The 25,817-nt window shown below is 43.5% G+C and overlaps 1 protein-coding gene across 2 annotated transcripts; it reads left to right on the forward strand.

The window, feature by feature from the left end:
- The first annotated feature begins 1,737 nt into the window (after nt 1-1,737).
- On the forward strand, nt 1,738-24,639 carry LOC105031064 (immunoglobulin superfamily DCC subclass member 3-like). Of its 2 annotated transcripts, none has more exons than XM_020040798.2 (14): nt 1,738-2,071; nt 10,222-10,527; nt 11,207-11,351; nt 11,527-11,657; nt 11,922-12,059; nt 12,361-12,519; nt 18,927-19,092; nt 19,410-19,660; nt 19,831-19,995; nt 20,259-20,447; nt 20,597-20,713; nt 20,975-21,104; nt 21,281-21,407; nt 21,529-24,639. In XM_020040798.2, the coding sequence occupies exons 1-14, from the start codon at nt 2,020-2,022 to the stop codon at nt 21,643-21,645; spliced, it is 2,193 nt and encodes a 730-aa protein (XP_019896357.2). In that variant the 5' UTR covers nt 1,738-2,019; the 3' UTR covers nt 21,646-24,639. The 2 variants fall into 2 exon arrangements, with proteins under 2 accessions (XP_019896357.2, XP_019896358.2); XM_020040799.2 differs by lacking the exon at nt 1,738-2,071 and adding an exon at nt 10,077-10,142.
- The last annotated feature ends 1,178 nt before the right edge of the window (nt 24,640-25,817 follow it).

The raw sequence follows: 25,817 nt of genomic DNA on the forward strand, positions 1-25,817 counted from the left end.
CAATTAGCCTTTGAAAATGTTAAACTTGGATTAGCAAACACAAGGTGCCATTGGAACACAGGACTGATGGTTGCTGATAACGGGCCTCCTGTTGAAAATCAGCTTCCATAGTCACTTACATCATTAACATTGTCTTCACTGTATTTCTGAATCATTTGTTGTTATTTTAATGGACATAGAAATGTGTTTTTCTTTCAAAAACAAGGACATTTTTAAGTGATCCCAAACTTTTGAGCGGTAGTGTATATTCAGGCATTTTATGCTTTTTTGAATACTTTAGTCTGGAAAGATCCAGAATGTCTTTACTGAAAGGCAATGGTTTTACTGCTGGATGACAGTAGGCTGCAGGTCTACTCTTCTAAAAGCTGTTTGTATACTTTTGGTAGTGTATATCAAACACAGTAAAATACTCATGCATTAACTTGGTACATTTTGAGGAATTTAACTTGAATTAAACAATGTACAATTACATAGAAGAACACTGTCCAATTCCCTTAGTTGAGGAGGATCTAATTTAATGATGGTGAGAACCCGGGGGATTAGGTTCAGAACAGTCACTGAGTTACTTACTAATGAGCTAGTTAAGTAGAACACAAAAGGGGTGTGAGTAAGGAGGATCTATGCTTCTTCCCTATATGGCCAAAGCACATGTGTCTCATTTGCCTCCCAGACCCTTGTTTTGCATGTTGATATGTCCCTCATAATAGATCAGACCCTTCTCTGTTGGACCCGATCCCCAATTAGATCCCTTTAGAAGACCTCCTAATGAAAAGCACACTGCAACTAGCCTGTTCTCTCTTTAGAGGGGTGCGTATTGTGTGTTCGGCGGTGTCCCGTCGCGTATGTTGATGCCTGTTAATTGGCTGGTCTGTCCTGCTGCAAGCCACACTGCATTCCAACAGATTGGTCAATGGAGCCCCTTCCTTTACAATTCTATAGTGAGGGCCGTTGGGACAGAGGCTGGCTCAGTGTGTTTGTTGTCTTTGTAAACATTTATTTTTGCACCCAAGGTTGAGAGCTTCTTTCATGCAGGTGGGGTTGAGATGATGAGATCACTTCATTTTAAATTGTTAACAGTTTAGTCATTTAGCTTCAACTTACATTATTGCATTTAAATACATATGGTTGGTAAATGTCCTTTGGTGGACAAATATTCAACTTGCTTTTGCTATGGTTGTTTTATTACAGCTCCAGTACAACATGCTTAACTTTCTCATCCAGAATCCTAGTTTTAAGGGTAAAAAAACAACGCCAAAGAAAAACACATGATAACTGTATGGCAACACCTGCATATATTGTAATTTGAAGTAAAATATTACTTCACTATACCTATGTTCTAATTCCCTCCACAAAATGCCAATTATTTTTCTTGTATTTTGACCCACATTATTAATTCCATTTTCAGATGTGCACAATTCCCTTGTAAATTGTAGGCTAAATTACAGTCCCAATACCAGACTTAATAACTTCAACTCCTTCAGAACCAACATCAACAACTACTGAAACAAATTATAGTGTATGTTGCATAACGGTACGATGATAATAATCTGCCTATCAAGACCACATTAAGCTTCTTGAGCTTTATTGCGGGTCCCTCGAATCCGGGTACTGAGGGGGCCCCGCCTTTTGACTTGCTCCGCTGCCATTGGCCGGCCAGTTCTGTTGTAGCTGTGTCCATTCATTGACCGGGATGTCAGTGCGGGCAACAATACCTTACGCATAACTAATAGCCCCTGATGCTGATACGGCCCATTTACAATAGCGAACCAGAAATTCAAGACAGACTTGAACTAGTCCAGAAGCTAGCCGTCCACTGGACAGAGGAACTGAAACCACGGAAATGTTTTGTTGAGATTTTTGGGGGATTTTTTGTTAATACAACTTTTAAAGGATTAACCCTCGTTTCGGAGATTTTGTTTAGAACCAATTGAAATTCCGCAAATAAATGATTTTCAGTTGACTCTCCTAAGAGTCACATCAGCAGATAGACCTGAGACTAAAACGGATTAACACTAAACCATGAACCAGACGAGAATTTGCCAGCTTTTTCTTTTGGTGGTCATCTCTTCAGGTAATCATTTTATTTTGTGCAGGTCAATGTTCAAGCAGTAATGGGTAGCCTAATAATAATAATGAACGTCAAGTTCGTGTCTTCAACGTGAGACGCTTTGAATGTTTTGTGTTCAAGCTCAAGTAGCCCATTAATTTAGTTTTTTGGTAGAAAAGACGAAGTGTGATGATTTATGTCATGAAAATCACGTTAATATTGTGTTGAATATTAGGATATTATTATATTCATTATCTCGTTGATTGTTTTTATTATTTGATTGTTATTATAATTTATTTAAGGAGGTTTATTATGTAGGAAAATTTAGCCAAGGCAATTTGAGTGCATTTGGAGAGTAATTTAGACCGGTTGTCGATACGAAATTAGCTCTGAAACTGTTTACTTAATCCACATTAAGTTGTTTGTATCTTTGGTTTGGTTTGGTGCTTACAGTCACATGTATGCACTTAGTGCTTAGTATCTAATTTCAAGCAAATCCAAATAATGTTACATGCATGTATTTCATGTGACCGTTACACCATGCCTCTTTAATGTATGTACCTGCCTCTCTAGCCTATTTCAGTGATAAAACATATATTTGTTTCTTTTCAACTATATATTGTCTGTTATGTGGCCTCCGTAAATAATTGCTGTTGATAAGGGGACGTACAGTATAGTTTGCAGCCGCTGGGAGAACATGGTTGTTTTGAGGTAATGGGACTAGGGTGTGCGTAAAGATGATTTCCCGTGTTGGAGCCGCTGAATATTTACAATTGTGGCAGTGAATGTAGGCTTTTGGGCATTATTGGACGATACGTCTCTATAGTGTTGGCATGATACATAAAAATTTTAATTAAGCAAATACGGATAGGGTTACCATGACGCAGCCTTCAGTATTCTTTCATTTTACGCACACGTTTACGTCTCGGTGTGCTTCTCTGTAAAGCAGCTTGGGGACAGGAACTTTCTCTTATTTGCTTTTTTAAGACAGCAATTAATGAAGCCACTTAAAAACCAATTAATGGCAATGACAATCCATTAAACAAACTTCTAAAAAGAAACACAACATTAATCCATTAGAGATTTTTAACCCTAACCATCCCCCCAGTTAAACCACAGTAAACCACAATCTGCAACTGTTTCCTTAGGATCCAAATTGACACTTTTAATATTTTTGGTGACAAAAATGTACATCTCCAATTCCAATAACTACTTTAGAGCAGGACAGGTATTTTGTCTGTTATTTCATGTGAAATATACTCACGGATGTTTGTTCAGATATTCTACACTTCATGGTTATGGTCAGACACAGGGCAGCAGTTGGACTGGACCTTGGGGTCAGACAATGATTGAACTCTTAACACATTAATTCACATGATGTAGATAGACCGTCTCTGTCTGTCTGTCACCCCACCTCTTTTAAGGATGGTATTGTTGTGGGTGTGTGTGCGTGTGTGGGATGGGATGGGGTGTTCAGTAATCCCCCTGCAGCTGCTATTAGACTCCCCGAAGACCTATACACACACAAGCGCACACACACACAGTTCCACAGTCTGCACAGACAGTGTTCTAGTAATCTACACCAGACACCCCCCTGACTGAGGGTGTTAATCCCAAAGGTCTACAATGAGGTGGAACCAGGGCCAAAGGCCTTACCCTGCCATGAGGTGGAACCAGGGCCAAAGCCTTACCCTGCCATGAGGTGGAACCAGGGCCAAAGCCTTACCCTGCCATGAGGTGGAACCTGGGCCAAAGCCTTGCGCTGCCATGAGGTGGAACCAGGGCCAAAGCCTTACCCTGCCATGAAGTGGAACCAGGGCCAAAGCCTTGCACTGCCATGAGGTAGAACCAGGGCCAAAGCCTTGCGCTGCCATGAGGTAGAACCAGGGCCAAAGCCTTGCGCTGCCATGAGGTCTGCATGCTTGGGCCTAGTTCCTTCCCACCTTTCTGTCCCTGTGCCATAGCCTCACCACCTTCCCTGTTGGCCTTGCTACTTCTTCAAGTCTTTAGTGTGTAATTGCATGCATGGATCAAATATAAAAATGCAGCGATTCAGTTACATTGTTGAATGCAGGTATGAATGAGATGTTGTTTGTACAGGGATATGAAGAAACTGAAAATAAAGTTGTTAATCGGAAGGTGAAAACTGTTTTTACAGAAATAGAAAGTCCTCAAGATGTATTTATTTTTTTGAAAATCTGAGTGTTGAATCTGCATCAGCCAGCTTAATTGAAACACTTTTGTTGGCCCCTGCTGAATAGGAACTCCAAACAACCTTTATACCAATTAAACATAGTCAATCACACATTTTAGACCTCAAGTGAAATTAACGAATGCACCTGACTAACACATTTTCAGGCATTGTGCTTCTTTGGAAAAGACAGTGGGAAAAGATAGAGCAGAGTGTTGGGTTTAAATCTATGTTGCAGCAGTGCATGTGTACTGAAGGCAGCAGCATAGACCACTATACCAACCTAGGTCAGAATTCAAGTGAATTTGAAGATAGAGTTAATTTCAAGCGTCAGTACAAGATGAAATGTCAGATTTTAGGCATCCTTATTTTGGTTGCAATTGCTTTGACAATTTTTTTTATCTATTACATCTTTCTGAAGAACACAGGCCGAGGCAAAGTGAAGCAGAATAATTTTGGGTCTGATTTATTTTGTTTGTCTGTCTTTTTACATGTTCAGAGTGCTGAACAAATTATAGGCCTAACACTTTATAGAAAAAAGTTTCCTTAAATACAAGCTTCATGGAAATTAAATGAGCGATATTGTAGCATATTTTAAATTAGTTGAGTAAGTGAATCAATACTGATTATTTAATACTCTCTTTTTTTGTAATTTGAATGTAATTATATTAAATAACAATTAAGAGATGTTGAAAGATGAATAATAGTCAATCAAAGAAGGCTGAATATCTAAAGCTCAATCAAAAAGTTGCATAATGGAGACTTGCTCTGTTGCCCAAATTCCTTCAATGCTATCCCTTGTAATTAACGTCATTAAATGACCCCTATCCTTGCTGAACACACCCATGGGTGTGTAAGGAAATACTTCTAGACCACCAAATTGGCTGGCAATTAATGAAGAAGTGGGTGTTTAAACAATGGTGGAGGAGCAATTTTGGGAACTGATCTGAGGGTGCGCCATTGCAAGCCGTATGAAAGAGCGTGCCACGCAGCCAGTCAGGAGGGATGGGGCGAGGGTTTGAGAGAGGAGGGAGTTTAACTCCTATTAGCTGACAATAGGCCCGGCCCTACGACAGCAGTCCCCAAATCCACACAGCCCCCCTCCCCATCCCCAGCTCCTGATACCAGCTGCGCCCAGGACATGTATACCTCAGTTCTCCACATAATGTATCTATACAGACTAATCAAGCCCCTCCACTGCCCTTCATCCACCTGCCTGCCTGCCTGCCTGGGCCTAATTCAGTCAACCTGACCTGCGTTGCTCCTCTGCTATGATGAAGAGTGAAGGAGAGTTAGAGAAACTAAAGGTGAAAAGAGGGAGGGAGGGCTGCTGGCTATAGCAGGTTCCACAGCATGTTTATACCAGTGGGTCTGCCTGGGGATCGACTATAGATGATAATACAATGGAAATGAAAATCTTTGAGATCTCTGTCTGGCTCATTATAGCATATTCACTGATCTCATACATTACATCTAATGGAGCTTATTAACTGTGCAAAACGATGTGCAAGCACTGTGAATACAGTGACGTGTGCAAAAGATGGTCATTTTCACTATTCCCAAGTTGGCCTCTCCCTTTTATACATGGGTTCCCAGGGTGAGATAGAGGGATAGTATGGGACGAGTCAATTAAGGATTCTGTGACACACCCGCAACTGGGCTTGATTCACAAACATTTCTCCTTGCCACGCATGCATATCCACAGAGGGATAAATATAGAGAGGACACGACCAATGAAGGGATTTACTTGTGTTTGCCTTTTCTGGCTTAATGCTGAACCCCCTTTTCACTGTCCTGGGGGGCTTAGCTACCATCGCGCCGTGGTCACAATGGAAACTGTGAAGTTCACGGCCAAGTCTGAGGCGACAGTAGACAATGCAGAGACTGGGTAGGGGGGTGCTTTGGTGACCGAATGCAAGCTGTCCTCCACTTCGGTCCTCTCAGTCCCCTCACCCAACTCTCTCATGACCTTTTAGGGGCTGGGGTCACAGTCTGGGACTGAGGGGTGTGTGGCTGAGGGGTGTGGGGGTGGGGAAGATAGGGTGGTGGGGCTCCTTATCCTCAGTCTCAGTATTCTGAATGCCCCCCCACCCAACACACACAATGCTTATTATGAGAACGCAGATGGATGGCAAATTTATCCCTCAACTTGAACACTCAATCACACTCTGGGTTCGAGGGGTGAATGGAGTTCTGGGCTTTGCCTCCTGACTTTGTGGAGTACAGCTGGTAGCTCATAGGGCTAAACATGGCTCCTCTTATACAGCATGCATAAATAATGTTTCCTGAAGCGTTTTTTTTATCTGACACACGTAAGTGATACATCACTGCGTCCTTTGCTTTATGCTTCACATTTTAAGGTGAAATTTCATAATACAAGTGCAAAATCGGACTATAAACTTATAGTTAATGTTCCCTTCTTGAGCACATCAAAAATCCCGTTCTGGTTCCCAAGCTGTCACCCTTCACATCCTTAATCAACAGAGTTTGACATGAAAGAGCTGGCTGTGCATGTAACTCCTGCCCTTTATATCCCCTTCTTCCTCTCGGTCTGCCCCAGCATGGTAGTCCCCAGGTATCCCTAATCCAATATGTCCTCACAGCAGATCTGACATGCAGCTAATCTTTAGTTACCGTGACTGACATCTTACTCTCTTTACATCCCTAGCGTAGCCATCACCAGGTACCCCATTATCCTCTACTTCCCCTTATAGCAGCTGTTAGGCTTGACTGAGAGTCTTTGGGCACATGCAGTGATACTCCGCAAGCAGTCTTTTGAAAAACAAAGATCAGGGACCCCCTGTTCCTGGGTGAGCTTTGTCAGACTGTGGGACCTGGGGGGGGGGGGTTGTTCTAAGACTCCAGGCTGTTTCAGTGTCTTTACACTGGGCCTGAAGGTGATTGAAAAATAAGAAATATTTCGTAAAATTAAAGGTTTGATATACTTTGTACAGTTTATCACGCACCCATGTATCCATATGCATTGATTAGAAAAGTGATGGGCCGAGTGAATAGCCGAAAAGCTCATGTAATGTAAAGAAAACTGTTGGTGATGGAATTACTTCATGTGAAATAATTATTAGCATTTTTTCCCCCCTAATTTAGATGTAGGCTTTGAAGGTCTGTACCGCATGTATGCGCAGATTTGGTGTGAATAGGCTGTAGTTGGTGGTCAGTTGTTAGTTGTTACAGATGAAGTCAACTGAGGTGGATTAAAGAGGAGGGATTAAGTAAAGGGAGTAAAGGAAGGCTAATTGGACAAACAACAAAACAACTGGAGGCAATGGAGGTTTCATACTACACAGCATGTGTTGGAGCAGAGCCAAGCTGGAGTGTACCCAAAAGGGCTGTGGGAGAGGACCGTGGCCAGGGATGGGAAGACTATGGGTGGACGGGGGGACGGAGTTAGGAAAGAAAGAGCAGCTGTCTGGTGTGTTTTTGTGGCATGTATGGCTGCAGAGGTTGGCAGTGGTCGGCTGTGTGGATGTTTTGGGATGTTTGTTGTGTCTGGGCGGTGGGTATTGTAGTCCTTCAGAGGGCTCACCGGGTCAGGGGATCCAGACGGCACATGCTTCAATTTCATTTCTCACTGCATAAAACCCAAGAGGTAGAGAATGACCGAAACCTTTTCTTTGTTTCAACAACTCTCAGTTCTCACTATCTGGAACAGCTGGGCACAGAAGATCGGACCTTAGAAGGGGTCGGGGGAAAGCGAGAGGGTGAAAATCAGGGGGACAGCGGGGGTCTCCCCAAATGATGCATAAAAATCGGGGGGACAGGCGTGTCGACGAAATCGGTGCCGGGGTTCGGCGAAGTCTGAGCGATGGGGGTGGCATGGGAAAGTCACCTCCAAGTTCAAGTTAAAAAGGGAGGAGAGGGACAGGGGGTGGGCTAGAGAGGATGGTGAGAGGGGGGCAGATGTTCTCCTCAGAGTGGGCGATGACTAACAGGGACAGAGAGAAAAAGCGGGTGGGGGGTGCTATCACTAGTCCTCCACTCAGACTCCATTGAAGTCATCCCAACTTGACCCTTAACCCCTCCCTCTCCCCCCTCTACCCCACTTCTTGCATTGTTCAGGCTTTCTCTTGCTTCAATGGCTGCATGGCATTCAGCACTTATTGTGAGGCAGTTTTGGGAGTGAATTCTGTTTGCGTGTGGGGGGAGGAGGGGGTCACTGTGAAAGGCAGAATAGTTTTTTGGTGGGGGGGGGTTGAGGTAACTAACAGAGCTATCAATCAGGCTGTAGGAAAGTCAAGTGCAAGTTCAGCCCTCTGAAAACTCCACCCAAACAGACTCTTCTGCTGCTATTATCTTTGCTCCCGTCCCGCTGAGCTATTGTTTCTCACTTTTTCACTCCAGCACCCCCCTACTCTCTCTCTCCATCTCCCTCTCTCTCTCCCTCTCTCTCTCTGTCTAGAGAATGAAGCTGTCACCAGTACACACAGTGTGGGGTGCTGGCCACTGAGAGAGGCAGTCCCACGTTTCACAGAGTCTTATTGTAGGGGAAGAGTTAGGGCTTCACGCTGTCCGCTCTTGCTCAATGAAACTGGCCATTTATCAGTCTGCGATTCCCAGCCCTGTGCTATAAACGCAGCCTAGGATGAATCCAGCCTCCTCTTATACCCCTCTTAATCCCTCATTAACAACCCTGTTATCAGTGGTAATTAAGGTGTTATTAAGAATTCAAGGGCCTGGATTGTGTTTGGTTGGGCAGAGATTAATGTACAAAAGCTTGGTTTACTTGTGCATTATAAAGGTTTCACCCTCTTTCAGTTGGGCTTCTTTTTACTCTATCTTTACATGATATTTCAACATAAAGGGCTTGTATGAATGTTTAAGATGAGGAATGGAATATACAGTATTTTTCTGGTATTTATAAATTTCACAAGAGGATGTTGATGTTCAGGATGATGTTGAGGATGATAATGGGTAATCCCATAACAACCCAAAGACAATCAGAAGAGGTGCTTCAGTTAAATTCTCTGCAGTCGAGACACCATATAAAATATATCCTTAGTAGTGGAACCTCATAAAACTGCTAATAATCTAAGAGCTGTGTTTTACAATGATGACCTTACACAAGGCGACATGCGCATGATATGAAACATATAGGTCCTAAAGAAAATTGATATAGGCACTTGGGAGGCTTCATCAGTCATCTTTCATGGTCATCCTACCTCCTCCTTCCCTCTTCTTGAAGTTTAGTGGGCATCATAAAATAGAGTCTTCAGTTATGTCATGACTAAGGAAACTGAAGAGCTCCAGCTGCAGCCTTTGTCTGTTTAATGACAACACTGTAAAGCCTACATCTGGCCCTACAACGGTTCATTACTTGAATCACTAACTGAAAGGCTATGTAGTTTTGTAATAGGTCATATTTCTGATGTTCTTTCTCTTTAAGTTCATGTGTACATCCCTGAAAACCATAATTTGTCTTTAGGACATCCCCTGAATGGTCCTCAGGACATGGATGTCTTTAGGACATCCCCTGAATGGTCCCCAGGACCTGGATGTCTTTAGGACATCCCCAGAATGGTCCCCAGGACCTGGATGTCTTTAGGACATCCCCAGAATGGTCCCCAGGACCTGGATGTCTTTAGGACGTCCCCAGAATGGTCCCCAGGACCTGGATGTCTTTAGGACGTCCCCAGATTGGTCCCCAGGACCTGGATGTCTTTAGGATGTCCCCAGAATGGTCCCCAGGACCTGTTTTCTGGGATGTCATCATTACTTTGAAATCATATTTCTATTCCATGTTGTTTTGTTCTACAGTCCTTTTACTTCCATCATCATCCTAATCTTCGTCATCATCTAACCACCACCACCATCATCATCATGTTCATCATCATCAGTGGATGCATTCTCTCCTGAGGATCTTTTTTACTTCCCTTCTTCATCACCATGGTAATGGTTACTGCTTGCATCATCTGAATGGCGATGAACCTCAACAGTACATGACCTTCCATCATCCTCTGCTCTCCAGTGTTGGGCGGAGCCTCTGAGCTGGCCTTCCTGAAGGAGCCCAATGATGTCATCGCCGTACGTGACCGTCCCTTGTTGTTGGACTGCCAGGTGGAAGGGGAAGGGCCTATCTCTGTGACGTGGCGCCGCAACGGTATGCCTGTTCCAACTGGGTCGAAGGCTAGCGTGTTGGCCAATGGAACTCTCCTGATCAAGAACTTCCAGAAGAAGAGAGAGAGCAATGAGACGGATGCTGGGGAGTACGACTGTGCCGCCCAGAACCACTTTGGCATGTTGATCAGCCGCAAGGCCCGGGTACAGCTGGCATGTGAGTTACACACACATGCAAACACGGACATGCATGTGCAGACACGTATATTGGAATGCCCAAAAACAAACAGCAGTAGCTTATCTGACTCAGTGGGGTTACTCCCCACTGAGTAAAATCTTGGTAATTGCTATCATGTCACTGAAGTGAACGTTTCATTTTACACCAAGACACTCACAGGCTGATCAAGCTATTTTGTTTGGCCGTGTGTTTAGTCATTTTAAATTTCCCAGGGTGCATTTAAATCATACCTGTCTGCTTGAGCCCCTTCCCCCCTCCGCCCCCAGTTGGGATCGGACATTAATAAACCCCCGCCCCTCCCCCCACTCCAAACCCCCACTGAGTGGACAACCTTTACTTCACTGCTGACCCCTCCCTCTGGCCGTTGGGGGTTGGGGGGGCAGGGGGTTATGGGTTAAACAGCGGAATGATAGTTTTTGAGAGGATTGGTGCTGCTCCCCTCAGGCAAAGGGGTTACCATGGTGATACACTTTCCTTCAAGTAAAAAGGCCCCACTTCAATCATCCGTACTGATTAGAAAATCTCATAGACTGTGGGGCAGTTGCTCTAAGCCAATCAGAAACATATTTGCTCCAGGGACTTGCTTTATTCTATGACAGTGCCTTATACACAGTCTAGGATGTGTCAAAGACTCTCGGCCCTATTGCGTCCCGCACAGCTCTCCCGAAGTTCCATACGCACCCTGAGTCAATGCTGGTGGATGAGGGCGGGGTTGCCAGACTGACCTGCCAGGTGAACGGAATCCCAGAGGCGAGCATCTCCTGGGAGAAAAACCGGACCGCTGTGAATGCTGATGATAACAGGTAACACGCTAGAGTTACCCCCCCCCCACCCACCCCCAAAAGCCTATTTTCTAAAGACGCCTATTTTCTAAGATAATTTCCTTGTTTTACTGTCTTCACTGTTAAACTAGTCAAATGTACACACAGATACACGCATACACTCACACACACCATGATTGTCTTTGCCTGTATCTAGGTGCACTATTCTGCCCACGGGCATCCTGCAGATTACTGGTGTGAGGTGGGCTGACAGTGGTGTGTATCGCTGCGTAGCCACCAACATTGCTAACACCCGCTACAGTCACGAGGCCCAGCTAACTGTCACTGGTGAGGCAACCTCTCCTTTCTGAGTCTGCATGTTTGAATGATTGGATCTGCTAAAGGAAAATATTTTTATCACTTTGATGCTTTTTCATGAGTACTGGTGGAATTTCCGGACTCCAAACTGGTCAGATTTTTTCCGTAATCAGATGTGCATTGGTTTAATCACCAAAACAATGTGTAGTTGGTTTACTGTGAAAAGTATGTTTACATTGGTTGAAACTCTGAAACACCTCCATCTCCATCCTCTCTCTCTATGATTATATATAGTGGCAGCTACTAGGATCTACAAGGAGCCTGTTATCCTATCCGGACCTCAGAACCTGACCATCACCGTGCACCAGACTGCCATCTTGGAGTGTATCGCCACTGGCAACCCTCGACCCATCGTGTCCTGGAGTCGCCTGGGTATGACTCAACCTCCCCTCATTCTATATCACTGTCCAAACCAAACCCCAAATCATGTCACCTCCCTAACATTAATTTGGTATTGTAAAAAGCATTTGTTATTGTCCTGCCTGTGACACCTATTAGATGTTTCTGTCCAGGCTAACAGAGGTAACAGCCAACGTATCACACATGATTTAACACTTTCTGTGTGGTTTTGGTAGTTGGACTGGACTGAATGCTCTGTTGTTTGCTTCAGATGAGACCTGCAGCTTTCTAACCCTCCCCACCCCCGTCTCTCTTTGTTTCTCTTCCCTCTCAGACGGGCGCTCCATTGGAGTGGAGGGTATCCAGGTGTTGGGCACAGGCAACCTGATGATTTCAGATGTCACTCTGCAACACTCTGGGGTGTACGTGTGCTCCGCCAACCGCCCTGGCACCAGGATGAGGCGTACCGCCCAGGGCAGACTGTCCGTTCAGGGTGAGCACGAGTAAACACGCACTGTTTGTGCAACACTGTTAACGTCTCTCCCCCAAACATCCATTATGAGGCCTCTTCCCTGGAGACAGGCTGGAGCCTGTCAGGCAATACCCTGTGGTAGATCGGAAATAAATGGACTGGCTTCAGAGACACGGGGGAGATTCCACCCAGCCTATCAGGAGGCAAGGTGATTCTGTTATTACCATCTGGTTCCCACCTGTGTGATCCCTCCAGATCTACAGAGGGGGCTGAGGAACAGGGGTGACATTGGAAATCCATCTTTAGTCTCCCTCGGGGGACACCTGACCCTCCCGTGGATTTGTTTTGGGTGTAGAGATGAGGGGGGATGTGCGGACGGATTGGTGGGATGAGAGGGGATGTGTGGACGGATGAGGGGGGATGTGTGGACGGATGAGGGGGGATGTGTGGACGGATGAGGGGGGATGTGTGGACGGATGAGGGGGGATGTGTGGACGGATGAGGGGGGATGTGTGGACGGACGAGGGGGTATGTGTGGACAGAATGGTGGGATGAGGAGGGATGTGTGGACAGATGAGGGGGGATAGGTGGACGGATGAGAGGGTATGTGCAGACAGAATGGTGGGATGAGGTGTAAAAAGCAGGATGAAGGAGGGTGCCAGGGTTTTTTTGGAAAGGTCAGAGTATATTACCCTTTGGTGGATTTGACCATGACCTTAAGGAGACAGTGACCTCCCCCAATGCCTCTTGTCACCTTTGGCCTCCTGGCACATGGCATTAGGGCTTGTGTTCTGCTATTGGCCAACATGTTGTGATGACATTGGTGTTGATTTTTGTCTCCAGCTGGACGCAGATATTGAAGGTGCTTTACACTGACTCATTTTATAGCTATTTCTCTAATCTATCCATGTTAGCTCACCTTGTTTTACGCGACAGCATGTCAACAGTCGTTGTGTTGTCCCCCCTGGCAACAATATAATTTCCTCTCTAAATTATGCTCATACAAAAACTTTATTTTATTACTCATGGATTCTGCATGTGCTCATATGTGTGTGTTTAGTCAGGCACTCATCTCCTGTACTGACATATTGCAGGGAGGTACACACATTTGTAAATGTATACTGGTAGCTGGTGTTAATGACCTTTCCACAAAACCCAATCAATCAATATCTGCTTTCTATCTGTCTTGATCACAATCTGGATTAAGCATAGATAGCACCTTCATTCTCTAATATATTCATGAATGTATTGATTGACTTTGGGAGGGGAACAAAGTGCATTGCTTTATTTTTTTAACATAGAGACCAACCATAAATTATTTTGCACATTTATTGTGGTTGATAAGGTTTCTGGGAGAATAAAAGCAGTCAGCATCCATATTCAGATTTAAACATGCTTCTTCATAACTTGACCAACATATTTATTAGGCATACAGTATGAATACAATGTATGATATTTCTAAAACCACTCTTAGTCACTTTGGTGTTCTAGAAGAAAAAACGATTACTTTATTTTAAGGTCTAGTTAAAAATCCAGACATTTAGTTCACCACCATATAAATCAGTGAGGAAATTTAGCATAAATAATAAACAACAAAACCCATGGGTGTCTCATCTGTACATATGGATGTTGTCACGATGGGCGTAGGGGTGGAGAGGAAGGAACCAGGTGCAGGCAGAGTGGCAGTCGAAAACATACAAAACAAAAGGGATGAACCAAAAACAGACCACTCATCACGTACATGAACAAACGTAGACAAGCAACAATGACCGACCAATGAGGGGAGCAGAGGAGCAACATTTAAACACATACTAACGACCGGATTGGGATCAGGTGTGGGTGATAATCAGAGACAAGACCGAGATGTGTTCGTGTATGAAAAGTAAACCGGGGAAAGCGGGAGTTGACGTGGCTGTTCGTCGTCTCACCGTCACAGATGTAAGAACAAATGTCTCCCGGTCTGTCCTATAGCGTCCATATACCATCTGTCTCAACGTCCTGGGAAATATCCCAAGCTCACTGACTCCACTGGAACTTGACCACAATTCACTTTCTGCAGCCTTCAATGTTATGGAGTCAAGTTTAGGGTCAGTCTGGTCTAGCTTTGCATATTGTGGGATGCCCGTCCACAACTAACCTCCTGGCTGCATTTGCCCCCTGTCCCCCTCCCAACGAAATTCCGGGTGATGGCTGCTGGGGGTCGTAGGTTGGCTGCGTCAGGGACCACCTGACCAGGACAGATGCGAGCTGCAGTCAAACAATGGCTGCATGGCCACAATGTGTGGGGAGGGGACGGAGACATACAAAACATTTTAAAATAGGGAAATAGAGAAACACACAGACAGAAATATTATCAGGAAGTGAAATATCCAGAAATGTTGTATTGAAGCACACAGAAACACATAGGCAGAGAGTATTACAACACTCTTAGATAGGGAAGAGAGATCTACACAGAAGCAGTGAGGTAAAGGAAGGGATGGTTACAAACAGAAAATAGATAACAAACAGGAGTTAAATAGTAATGGATGAAATTAGAAAGAGAACAGATACAGAACAAACTGTAAAACAGAGAACTGGGAGGAGATAACAAGAGACGGAAAATAACAAAACAAAACAGACAACGCAAACCCAGTCGAAGTGCACGAGGTGGGGGGAGCAGAATAATTATGTCAGATTGAGGGATCCCCCTGACCTATCACCTCTGACCCTCTCCCTGTAGGCCCCCTGAGGAAATGATAAGTGAGAGGGTTCTGGGGGTTGGGTTTGCGCGTGGTGGGGGTGTGCCTACGACGGGCCACTGATTGACAGGTCTTGATGGAGCACTGAGACGTTCCCGCTCCACCTCCTGGCCGGTGGGGACACTTGTCTTTGTCATAGCTACAGGCACAGACACAGGCACAGACACAGACACAGGCACAGGCACAGGCACAGACACAGGCACAGACACAGGCACAGACACAGGCACAGGAAGGTTCCCGTTCAGGGCACCGGGGCCACAGAGTGGGAAAGTCTCCCACAGAGGGACTCAGGACACAAAGGAACACGACAGCCATTGTGTGTCAGCACAACAGCTTGTTCTGAGGGTTGTCTGTGTGTGCAGGCCCACAGGCCCATTCCCATGGCGTCAAGTCAGTGTCCGCATGCGTTGCTATTCCATGCAAACAATTCACAGGGTGTTTGATTGGGAGTAATGTGTCAACATTTTCATAAAATGTATGCCCAGGTTTTTGTTTTGTTACAGAGTGAAAAACATGTTCAATAAACCTCTATATAGTTCAGAAAATGTTTGTATTATTATTAGCAATATATGGAAACTGGTGTGAAACTTTTGAAAACCAGTACATCCGATACAAATCTGTGGGTTTCATTGAAACAAGACTCACTGCAACATACAGAAACACAGAAAACACTAGATGATCGAGCCACAACTGGTAGCCATGACAGCCAAACAGAGCGACAGGCAGACAAACAGAAAATCATTCACTGTCGCTTTCTCCTAGTTCAACTAAATAATGAGAACAACTAACCCTCGTTGAAATAACAGGCTTTCCATTTGCCTGAATGCATCCCTACTTTAAATAAACGGCATCACCCAAGTTCAAGTGTGAAGTGGCCTGTAGCCCAGGAGAGAGGCATGCTAGAGGTTAGATTCATTACCGCAGTCCTTCCACCAAATGCAGAAGTATGGAGTAGCTCCCATTCACTCACACAATGGTACCATCTCTTATGTTCTGAAGGGAGTAAACCAGCAAACCTGCACCCTAACCCCAAGCCCAGTCCACCTCATCAACCTATTCTCTCCCCCTCGCTCCCTTCTGCAGAGGGCAGGCTGGGACAGCTGGGGAGCGATGTCTGCAAACAGACTGACAATCCCACTGACTGCCATTCTGTCACCGGGCTCTTACGTCCTCCACTCAATGGTTTGCTCAAACTCAATGTCAGCTCTCCACACGGCTCGAGCTGAAGTGAAATGTACACACTAATTAAAGACTCACTCTGGACTGTTTGAGGACACTTGCCAGGCTGTCATACAGTACTGTATAGTTCTGGATGTCTCTACCTGGGCCATATTAGTAGAATACTGTTTGACCTTCTTTTAAACCAATATGTGGTACTATGCTTGGGTCTTGGGGGAATTTCAGTAAAATGTACATTTGAATCATTTAGCAAAACCTTGTATCCAGAGCGAGGTACAGTTTTTGAGATAGCTAGGTACATTTTAAGATAGCTAGGTACATTTTAAGATAGCTAGGTAGACTGCTGAAAAAACTATCAGGGAGACAGATTAGAACATTATATTCCTTAAGATAATGTAAAACTATTTAGCACAAATTATTGATATACATTTCTGCTACCCTGGAAAGTGAAACTGTATAACGGAATACATTTCTCCCCTAGACCATATCTCTCCCATATCTCCTCAAAGCAGTTTTAGAGGGCCAGCTTGCATATCGTCTATTTATTTTTCAGTCCAATATTAATGAAAAGTGATTGAGGCCCTACAACCTGGTGAGAAATAAAAAAAAAACATCACTGCCATTGATTAATGGCCCCTTTTCAAGCCAGTCCATCCTTGGCCAGCCCAAATGCCCCTTCACCCCCCCCCCCCCCCACACACAGACACACACACAATGTTGCTTCGCACTTCCCAGGCTGTTGACAATGGATTTGCTAGCTGGCTAATTTTTACGATGGGGGTGGGGGCAGTATTAGATCAATGAGATGCATGTGGAGGAGGGTGAGACCTCATTGTAGCGGCGAGACTGCATCTGTCTGCCCCACTGTCTCCCTCTCCCATGAGTTGTGTCACAGGAGAGGGATGGAGAGGAGGGTCCCTTTAATTTGAGGATGTGACACCGCTGTCATGGGTCATGAACTTGATTTTGGACTCCTTGTTTTGGCATATGTTCAGTTGAAGTCTGAGCCCGGACCTTAATGTGGTTGACGCTTTGGCGGCTGTTCTTGGTTTTGGATTATTTTGGGGTCTGGAGGCAAAAGCTTTGGGGTCTGGAGTGTTTTATCTCTGCTGCCCCCTACTGTGTTTTATCTCTGCTGCTCCCTACTGTGTTTTATCTCTGCTGCTCCCTATTGTGTTTTATCTCTGCTGCTCCCTACTGTGTTTTATCTCTGCTGCTCCCTATTGTGTTTTATCTCTGCTGCTCCCTATTGTGTTTTATCTCTGCTGCCCCCTACTGTGTTTTATCTCTGCTGCTCCCTACTGTGTTTTATCTCTGCTGCTCCCTACTGTGTTTTGTCTCTGCTGCTCCCTACTGTGTTTTATCTCTGCTGCTCCCTATTGTGTTTTATCTCTGCTGCTCCCTATTGTGTTTTATCTCTGCTGCCCCCTACTGTGTTTTATCTCTGCTGCCCCCTACTGTGTTTTATCTCTGCTGCCCCCTACTGTGTTTTATCTCTGCTCTTTGCGCTACAATTTAACAAGGGACCAACTTCCACATTTGGTATGAATGGGAGTGAATGTTAGCAACACAAAAACATTGTCATCAGAGTGAAATATGGCACAATCTTAATGGATTTCATCAAACTACTTCATGAAAACACAGCATTACTGCTTAACTGTGTTATCTACAAACAGTTTTACTTACCACAGGTCACATTTTCAGGGATAATTATATCAAATGATCCCTGAAAATGATATCCCTCTGCACCCCTTCTCATATATTATCCCCAATCTCCTCCCTCTGCACCCCTTGTCATATCTAATACCCTATCACCTTCCTCTGCCACCCTCTCATAATATTATCACCTATCACCTCCCTCTGCCACCCTCTCATAATATTATCACCTATCACCTTCCTCTGCCACCCTCTCATAATATTATCACCTATCACCTTCCTCTGCCACCCTCTCATAATATTATCACCTATCACCTTCCTCTGCCACCCTCTCATAATATTATCACCTATCACCTCCCTCTGCCACCCTCTCATAATATTATCACCTATCACCTTCCTCTGCCACCCTCTCATAATATTATCACCTATCACCTCCCTCTGCCACCCTCTCATAATATTATCACCTATCACCTTCCTCTGCCACCCTCTCATAATATTATCACCTATCACCTTCCTCTGCCACCCTCTCATAATATTATCACCTATCACCTCCCTCTGCCACCCTCTCATAATATTATCACCTATCACCTTCCTCTGCCACCCTCTCATAATATTATCACCTATCACCTTCCTCTGCCACCCTCTCATAATATTATCACCTATCACCTTCCTCTGCCACCCTCTCATAATATTATCACCTATCACCTTCCTCTGCCACCCTCTCATAATATTATCACCTATCACCTTCCTCTGCCACCCTCTCATAATATTATCACCTATCACCTCCCTCTGCACCCCCTCTCATATTTCCTATTATGCATAGAGAAATTGAAGAAGCTCTCCTCTCTTTTCCAGCTCCTCCTGAGTTTCTGCAGTGGCCGCAGTCTGTCTCCAGACCAGCAGGGAGCAGTGCAGTGTTTACCTGTATGGCTCAGGGAGTCCCCGAGCCTCACCTCATCTGGCTTAAAAACGGCAAGATCCTGATGCCTGGTGACCACGTGAAGGTCACGAACAATAACAGGTTTAGTACAATGCTTTATTACTACATTCACTTTTACTAATCTACATTCAGTTTTGCTAATCTGCATTCCGTTTTACTAATCTACATTCAGCTTTACTAACCTGCATTCAGCTATTCTTATCTACATTCAGTCTCAGTAATGTACATTAAGTTTTACTTATCCATATTCAGTTTCACTGAATATCATCTACATTCACTTTCACTAATATACATTAACTTTGAGATCTGCTAATGTAACATTTAAATGAAACATGTAGTCATGTAGTTGTTAATGCAGCAATGTCAACCCCCCCCCCCCCCCCCCCCCCCCCCCACAGTACGCTAGCTGTAACACGCATCACCATGGAGGATGAAGCCATCTACCAGTGTATTGCTGAGAACAGCGCTGGTACCAACCAGGCTAGTGCCCGCCTAGCGTTGACCCAGTCCACTGAGCTGCCCGAGGCCCCACGGGACCTGACGGCCACAGCCCTGTCCCCCACCACCCTGCAGCTCACCTGGTCCCAGCCTGCCCCTGAGGTCACTGACGGCATCATCGGATATGTGCTGCACATTCGCATGTTGGGCGGTAAGGAGGGCTGTTGTACTGCAGAAGAAATTCCTGTCTTATGTGTATATATACATAAATACTTATTTATATATATATATTTAGTATTGATGATTTCTGCCTGTAGAAGTACATGTGCCAATAATATTCTGGTATTAATGAGTCCACTTCCTGTTTCCTGGCCCCTCCAGAGCCTGACAGCAGAGAGCTGCAGGAGGCCGTCAGTAAGACCACCTTCCAGCATGAGTTCACCACCCTGGAACCGGCCACCACCTATTCCATCTACCTGAAGGCCTACTCCTCCCTGGGAGCCAGCCAGCAGTCTGGCACTGTGGTCGCTACAACACTAGGGGGCGGTAGGTTATTCAGATGTCATGGAATGACAGGGGGAATTAACGGTTACATTTAGAATTGTCTCCCTATCCATCCTACTTTTTCTTAATTTAATAATTTCTTTCTCAGGTTTTTACCTTTCCTTGTTTCAGTAAAATATCTTGCTTTTCTTTATACATTTTGGTTTATACATGGGCCAAATTAGGTCTTCTCATGGATGGAATTCCAATGTGTATGTTAATGTTGTTACCCCACTCTGTCCCCTCCCTGGTCTTTCTCCTCACAGTTCCCAGATCGCCCAGTTTCTTTACCAAGGTTTTAAACAAGACGGCCATGCAGGTGTTCTGGGAGCTGCCCAGTAAGCCGGGCAAGGTAGAGGGCTTCAAGCTGTCCTACCGTGAGGTCCCCCAACCAAACTTCCAAGGGCAGGAAGTGTTTCCTGGTCACATTAACACCCACACCATTTCCCACCTAGGTCAGTATTCTATCTTTTACTGTCGTTGCAGGGTCTCAATGAAGACGTTAACAAAACATAAATATCTTTGTATTGCAATGAATTCAACTAACATCTGTGTATTTGGGTGTTGTTTTTTTAAACACTAACTGGTGCCATCTCTGTTTCAGAACCCGCTGCAGTGTATGAGATTCAACTGGTGGCCTATAATGGTAATGGGGACGGAGCGGCAGACAAGCGTCTGGTTTCACTTGCTGAGAGTGGTAACAGCCCCAAGACAAGCACCGGTGAGTCAGAAACACTGACCTTTATGGTCAGTACCCAAGCTGATTTAGGATCATCAGTACCCAAGATGATTTAGGATAATTAGTACCCAAGCTGATTTAGGATCATCAGTACCCAAGATTATTTAGGATTATTAGTACTTTATAGGTGAATAGGACATCAAGGATATACACAGGTAGAAAATGAGTTATTTTGTTCTCAAGAGTATGTGTATCTCATTACTGTTCCTCCACTAACTCTACTCATGTTTTGTGTTCGTTCAGATGGACAGAGCACATGTAACTGCAGGCAGGATGGCGAGGGGTCCATGACTGGCATTGTGTTGGGTATCCACATTGGCATGGCATGCATCATTTTCTGTGTGCTGTTCCTCATGTTTGGCTACCGGCGCAGGTAAGGAGCCAGTCACCGGGGAAATGAATGATGTTAACAGATGTGTAATATCTCTGGACTGTCAATGGCACAATTGCTTTGTATATTGTCACCTTGACATTGAACCACTGTGACTCAAGTGCATCAATATCATGTTCTCATCTTCGATCTCATCAATCGCATCCCTCTTTCCCAAGCTTCTTCTGCAGGAAGGGGACCCAGGATGACTGGTCAGGGCCCCAAGCAGCAGACAGTATCCAGCGGGCCGGGGCCCCAAAAGAAGGGGTGATTTGCATGCCAGAGGTCATGGAATTAGTGCCACAGGTGAAGAGGTTTAATATGTACAAATTATACACAAAATGATTACATCAAAATTACCATTTTAGCTTTCTGTGTCTCATGTAACTGTTACAATAATTACCATCCTTCTCGTTTATGCCTGCAGAGATGTGATTCTGTTACTGCTCCAGTGATGGTTCTGGCTAGTCAACTCCCTCCAGCCCAGTGCCAAGTCTTTATCGAGGAACCACAACCATGCCAGTCTGGCACAGGCACTGGCTAAAGTGGTTAAACAACGATCCACTTACTTCCCCCAACCCCAGTTCTTTTATGTCCATAAATGAATGGCTGTTCTCTGGTTCCTCCACCTGCCCACCAAAGCCTTAGCCATAGTCTGCCTACTGCAGCATGCATTGATTGTTTTAGAAGTGAAAAGGAGTGATTGAAAATTGAGAGTGAAATGTGCTGTATTGAGGATATCTGTTCTTAATACCATCAAGTAAAAACAATGTAGCACCAAAGCAGATTTAAAAAGTAGCGATTTACTTAAAGCTATATGGCAATGGCCACAGAAAACATTTATTATTCTTATTATCACAGTTTATTCAATGTAACTCAGTAGGTAAAATGCTGCTGGTTTGTCTCTAAGGATTACTGAAACTGTTGTGTTGGCATTTCTTTAAAACTGAAAGTTTAATTTTATAACATTTTAAGTTAGTAGCCAATTACTCTAATTTCAAGTTCTGCCAAATACAGACAGATACAATATACAGAGATTTTTTACTACTTTGAACAGTGAAGGAGGTTTTCAATTATTAAATATTTAGCTTGAGTTCAATGGATTAGATAGATCAAAAATATAATACATTTCATCTAACACTGAGGCCAACACCAAAGTGATGTATTTGTTTAGTAGTTATTTCAAATGTTTTCAGTCAGAATGTTTTCTGTGATTAGTTCCACAAGATGGTACTTCAGGGATACTTAATGCAGCCCACTTTCGCCTTACCAAACCTGGTTGAGTTGATTGTTCATCTCACCACGTTAGCCTTGAGGTTGGGTTGAGGCACCACAGATGAAGCCATTTTTGTTAAATCCCAAAGTCTTTGTTAACTTTCTGCTCCACCACCAAAACATATTACCTCCAAAGACAGCTACCTCAGCCTGACGAGAATGTCAGTGCTTTTCAAGGTAACCATTTTGCCTGTCGTGCTGCTGGTCAAGCATACCTACCTCAACCAAAAGGGTACTATTGTGCCCCATTTTCCTTTTCTGGGTGCAAATGCCAGTCCCGTGCCACATCCATGCCAGTCCTGTACCACATCCGTGCCCGTCCCATGCCAGTCCCGTGCCACATCCATGCCAGTCCTGTACCACATCCGTGCCAGTCCCAAGCCAGTCCCGTGCCACATCCATGCCAGTCCCTTGTCAGTCGCGTGCCACATCCGTGCCAGTCCCGTGCCACATCTGTGCCAGTCCCGTGCCACATCCGTGCCAGCTGCCACTCAGTGCGTTCAGAGAATGATGCACCCTTTTGAGTCCTGTCAAGAAAAGCAGGAGGCCACTAATTGTGATTGAATGTCACTGGGGCCATGGAGTCCCCAGAAATGTTTATTTGTTGGTATTCTAGTCCACTTATGTTGTTTGACATTGAATGATTCCTTATCACCAATTCTCTGCTTGCATCTACTGCCAGCTTCCACCCAGGCTATCAGGACTTAACGTCTAGTCCAAACCCTGAATAGCTGCTTTCATTTAGAGAGGATGACTCAAAGTTTGGCCACCTCAGCCACTTTCATGCAGCTTTAAAGAACATGGCTATGACTCAAGTATATATTTCAACCTTCTACCCTGCAGAGTCCCTAAGGGCTGATGTTGAGACGATGATGATCAGGTTTCAAACGGCTGTCTTAGAGCCTGAAAGTGGAGCACTACAAGAACAACATTTAAACAGTTAAATCTCCTCAGTTAAACTGGGGAAAGTGAGCGATGGCAGAGGGATGTCTACATATTTAGGGGCGACATGCTGCTGCCAGCATCTCATCTTGCAGGACACAGAGGACAATGAATCAGAAACATGGAACAAATGGAACAAAAGCCTGACATAAAGTGAGCAGTTAATGTCTTAAAAAACCTAAACATTGCAGGAAAGTATGGACACTAAGGAACGTACATTTTCTCTATTCCATTACGGATGAATTTGCAGACGTTTGTGCCCTTTACTGTAGAATTCCAAAGTGTGCTTTGAAATGCTCATATGTTGTTACTAAGACTGACATTTTCAGTAAGATTTCTGTCACCAAACTGAAGTGATTTGTTTGCAGTGCCTCAAATACCTTTGTTGTCAAGGGAACCTGCTGTTCGTCAGACCATGGTTACCGTTCTCTAGTGACTAATTTGTCTTGTATTATGTCTTCATGTTTTTACCTCACACACATACACAAGGCATGGATGGTGCTTTTATTGTAGATATTTGTTTTAACAAATAATCTATGAAAACCAAGTTGAACAAGATCCAAAGATATATGATTGTTATGGTTTTCATTCTTTCCTTAATTAACATTCTTTTGTAAAAAAAACAAGAATGAATTTGGGTTCCTGTTTTAAGGGGTAGCCATTAGACTGTGACTAGACAAACTAAGAAACACACAAGCAAGAGAATAGCTTACATGAACCAAAAAAACTACAACAATAATTAAATAAGCCACCTGTAATGCTGTTATATTTTCAGTGGTTGTTTTTCATGTTTCTCAATGGTAGACAACTTGCAGACATCGAATTCCACATAGTTTCAGTTTCTTTTCAATAACATTTTACTTTAAATATGAAAATTGGATATATAGATATATTTTCATATATTGTTACAAGAAGTTCTTTCTTTATAAAGATGGAGTTGAAATTGCCAAATAACTGTCTTGAAATATAGAAATAATATGACCAAATACCTCATACATATTCTAACCTATACTGTATATTCATATAATGTCTGTTGCATTCATTCATGACCTAAGCACAGGAATATCTTTTTGTGCATTCAGTATGTGTAGTTAAATATGTGTTTCCTGAGTGACTGACTGTTGTAAAGAACATTGAGTGGTAGAGCACTGTCTTTCCCCCTTTTGTAATTACTATATACAATTCCAGTCAATTTGATGGAGTTTCTCCAGCCAGTCTCCATCAGACATAAGAGGATTCCATTTATGTAAATTTGTTTTCAGATCCTCAAAACACATTTTGCTGTAATTGTTATAGTCAATAAAACACTTAATCTCACTCAGTTTGTCTCTGTCTGAATGGAGACCCATCTCTCATGGCAGTTCCTGTATCTAGTACTCTGTGCCAATGTGTATGAGCTACTGCTTCACGCACCAGCAAATCACATTGTGCCACTGTCTGATTCCACTGTTAGAGCTCCAATACTTTTTTTCCCTTTACGATGCATAGCGTAATTTCCATTTTTGTTTGTTTTTAAATTACATGACATGTTGAAATGTAATATTTCTTTGAACAAAAACTATTTCAGAGAGAATATGATAACCAGACTTTTGGCTATTCTTTTCATACAACATTGCTTGTTCTTTTAGTTTATTAAAAAAACTTCTCACTTTCCTTTTGTTTTATGGGAAATATTGCCAAAATGAAGACCTATTATTAAGTTCATTTTAAAAATGCTATTATTATTATTGTTATTAATATTATAATTATTGCCTTGTTTTAATTACCTTCGCTACCCTTTGATTGTCCTATTGGTTGAATCTGTTATTGTTTTATTTGGTAGTTGAATTATGTAAAAATGTTGGCTAGAAATGATAGAATTCTGAAAAGGTTGGTGTGTTTTCAGCAAAAGGTAGTGTAAAAAACTGTATTTGTCATTAAAGGAACGATACCTTGATGTCTTCAGAACCATATTACTTAGGTTAATTTGCAAAGATGGACACTTGCCATACTTAAGTAAGCCATATAGGACTTTTCCTAAGCCATATTTTACACTACGTTTGTGTCTTATAGTCCATACTTTGACATCATATTTTTATGCCAGTCGCACAACTTAGCTCTTGTTAAACATTGTCACATACTGTAGTAGAAAAAACTGAAATGTAGAAAAGTAGTGTATGAATGCTAGACCCAATGAGAAAACAATGCTTTAATGTTTGTACTTTTCTTTTCTCAAATTGTTTTTTTGTATGTGTCATAAAATACTCCCCAAAGCTTTAATTGCTTTTGAACTGGTTCCAGACCAGATGGAAGGAGAGGATGACCTGTATAAGTTGTACTAAAAGGCACAACCAGAGACCGTTTTATTGATATTTGGTTGTTTGGTTATTAATTCCAACCAAGAATAAGATCACATATTAACTGTTGTTCTTATACAATTGGTCTTTGGTTGATATCACTGTTTAATTTTGTCAACAAAAACAATGTGCCTGTTTCTTTCTGTTTCTCCTTCCTTTCAGA

The sequence above is a fragment of the Esox lucius genome, chromosome 20, assembly GCF_011004845.1.
Source record: "Esox lucius isolate fEsoLuc1 chromosome 20, fEsoLuc1.pri, whole genome shotgun sequence".
NCBI classification, from domain to species: Eukaryota; Metazoa; Chordata; class Actinopteri; order Esociformes; family Esocidae; genus Esox; species Esox lucius.

What these genes read in the sequence shown, in the direction of transcription:
- LOC105031064 (XM_020040798.2), top strand. Translation starts at nt 2,020, where the DNA reads ATGAACCAGACGAGAATTTGCCAGCTTTTTCTTTTGGTGGTCATCTCT. An exon ending in GGGCAGACTGTCCGTTCAGG is followed by an intron (nt 12,520 to 18,926) that starts GTGAGCACGAGT and finishes TCTCTTTTCCAG; the next exon opens with CTCCTCCTGAGTTTCTGCAG. An exon ending in GCACATTCGCATGTTGGGCG is followed by an intron (nt 19,661 to 19,830) that starts GTAAGGAGGGCT and finishes TGGCCCCTCCAG; the next exon opens with AGCCTGACAGCAGAGAGCTG.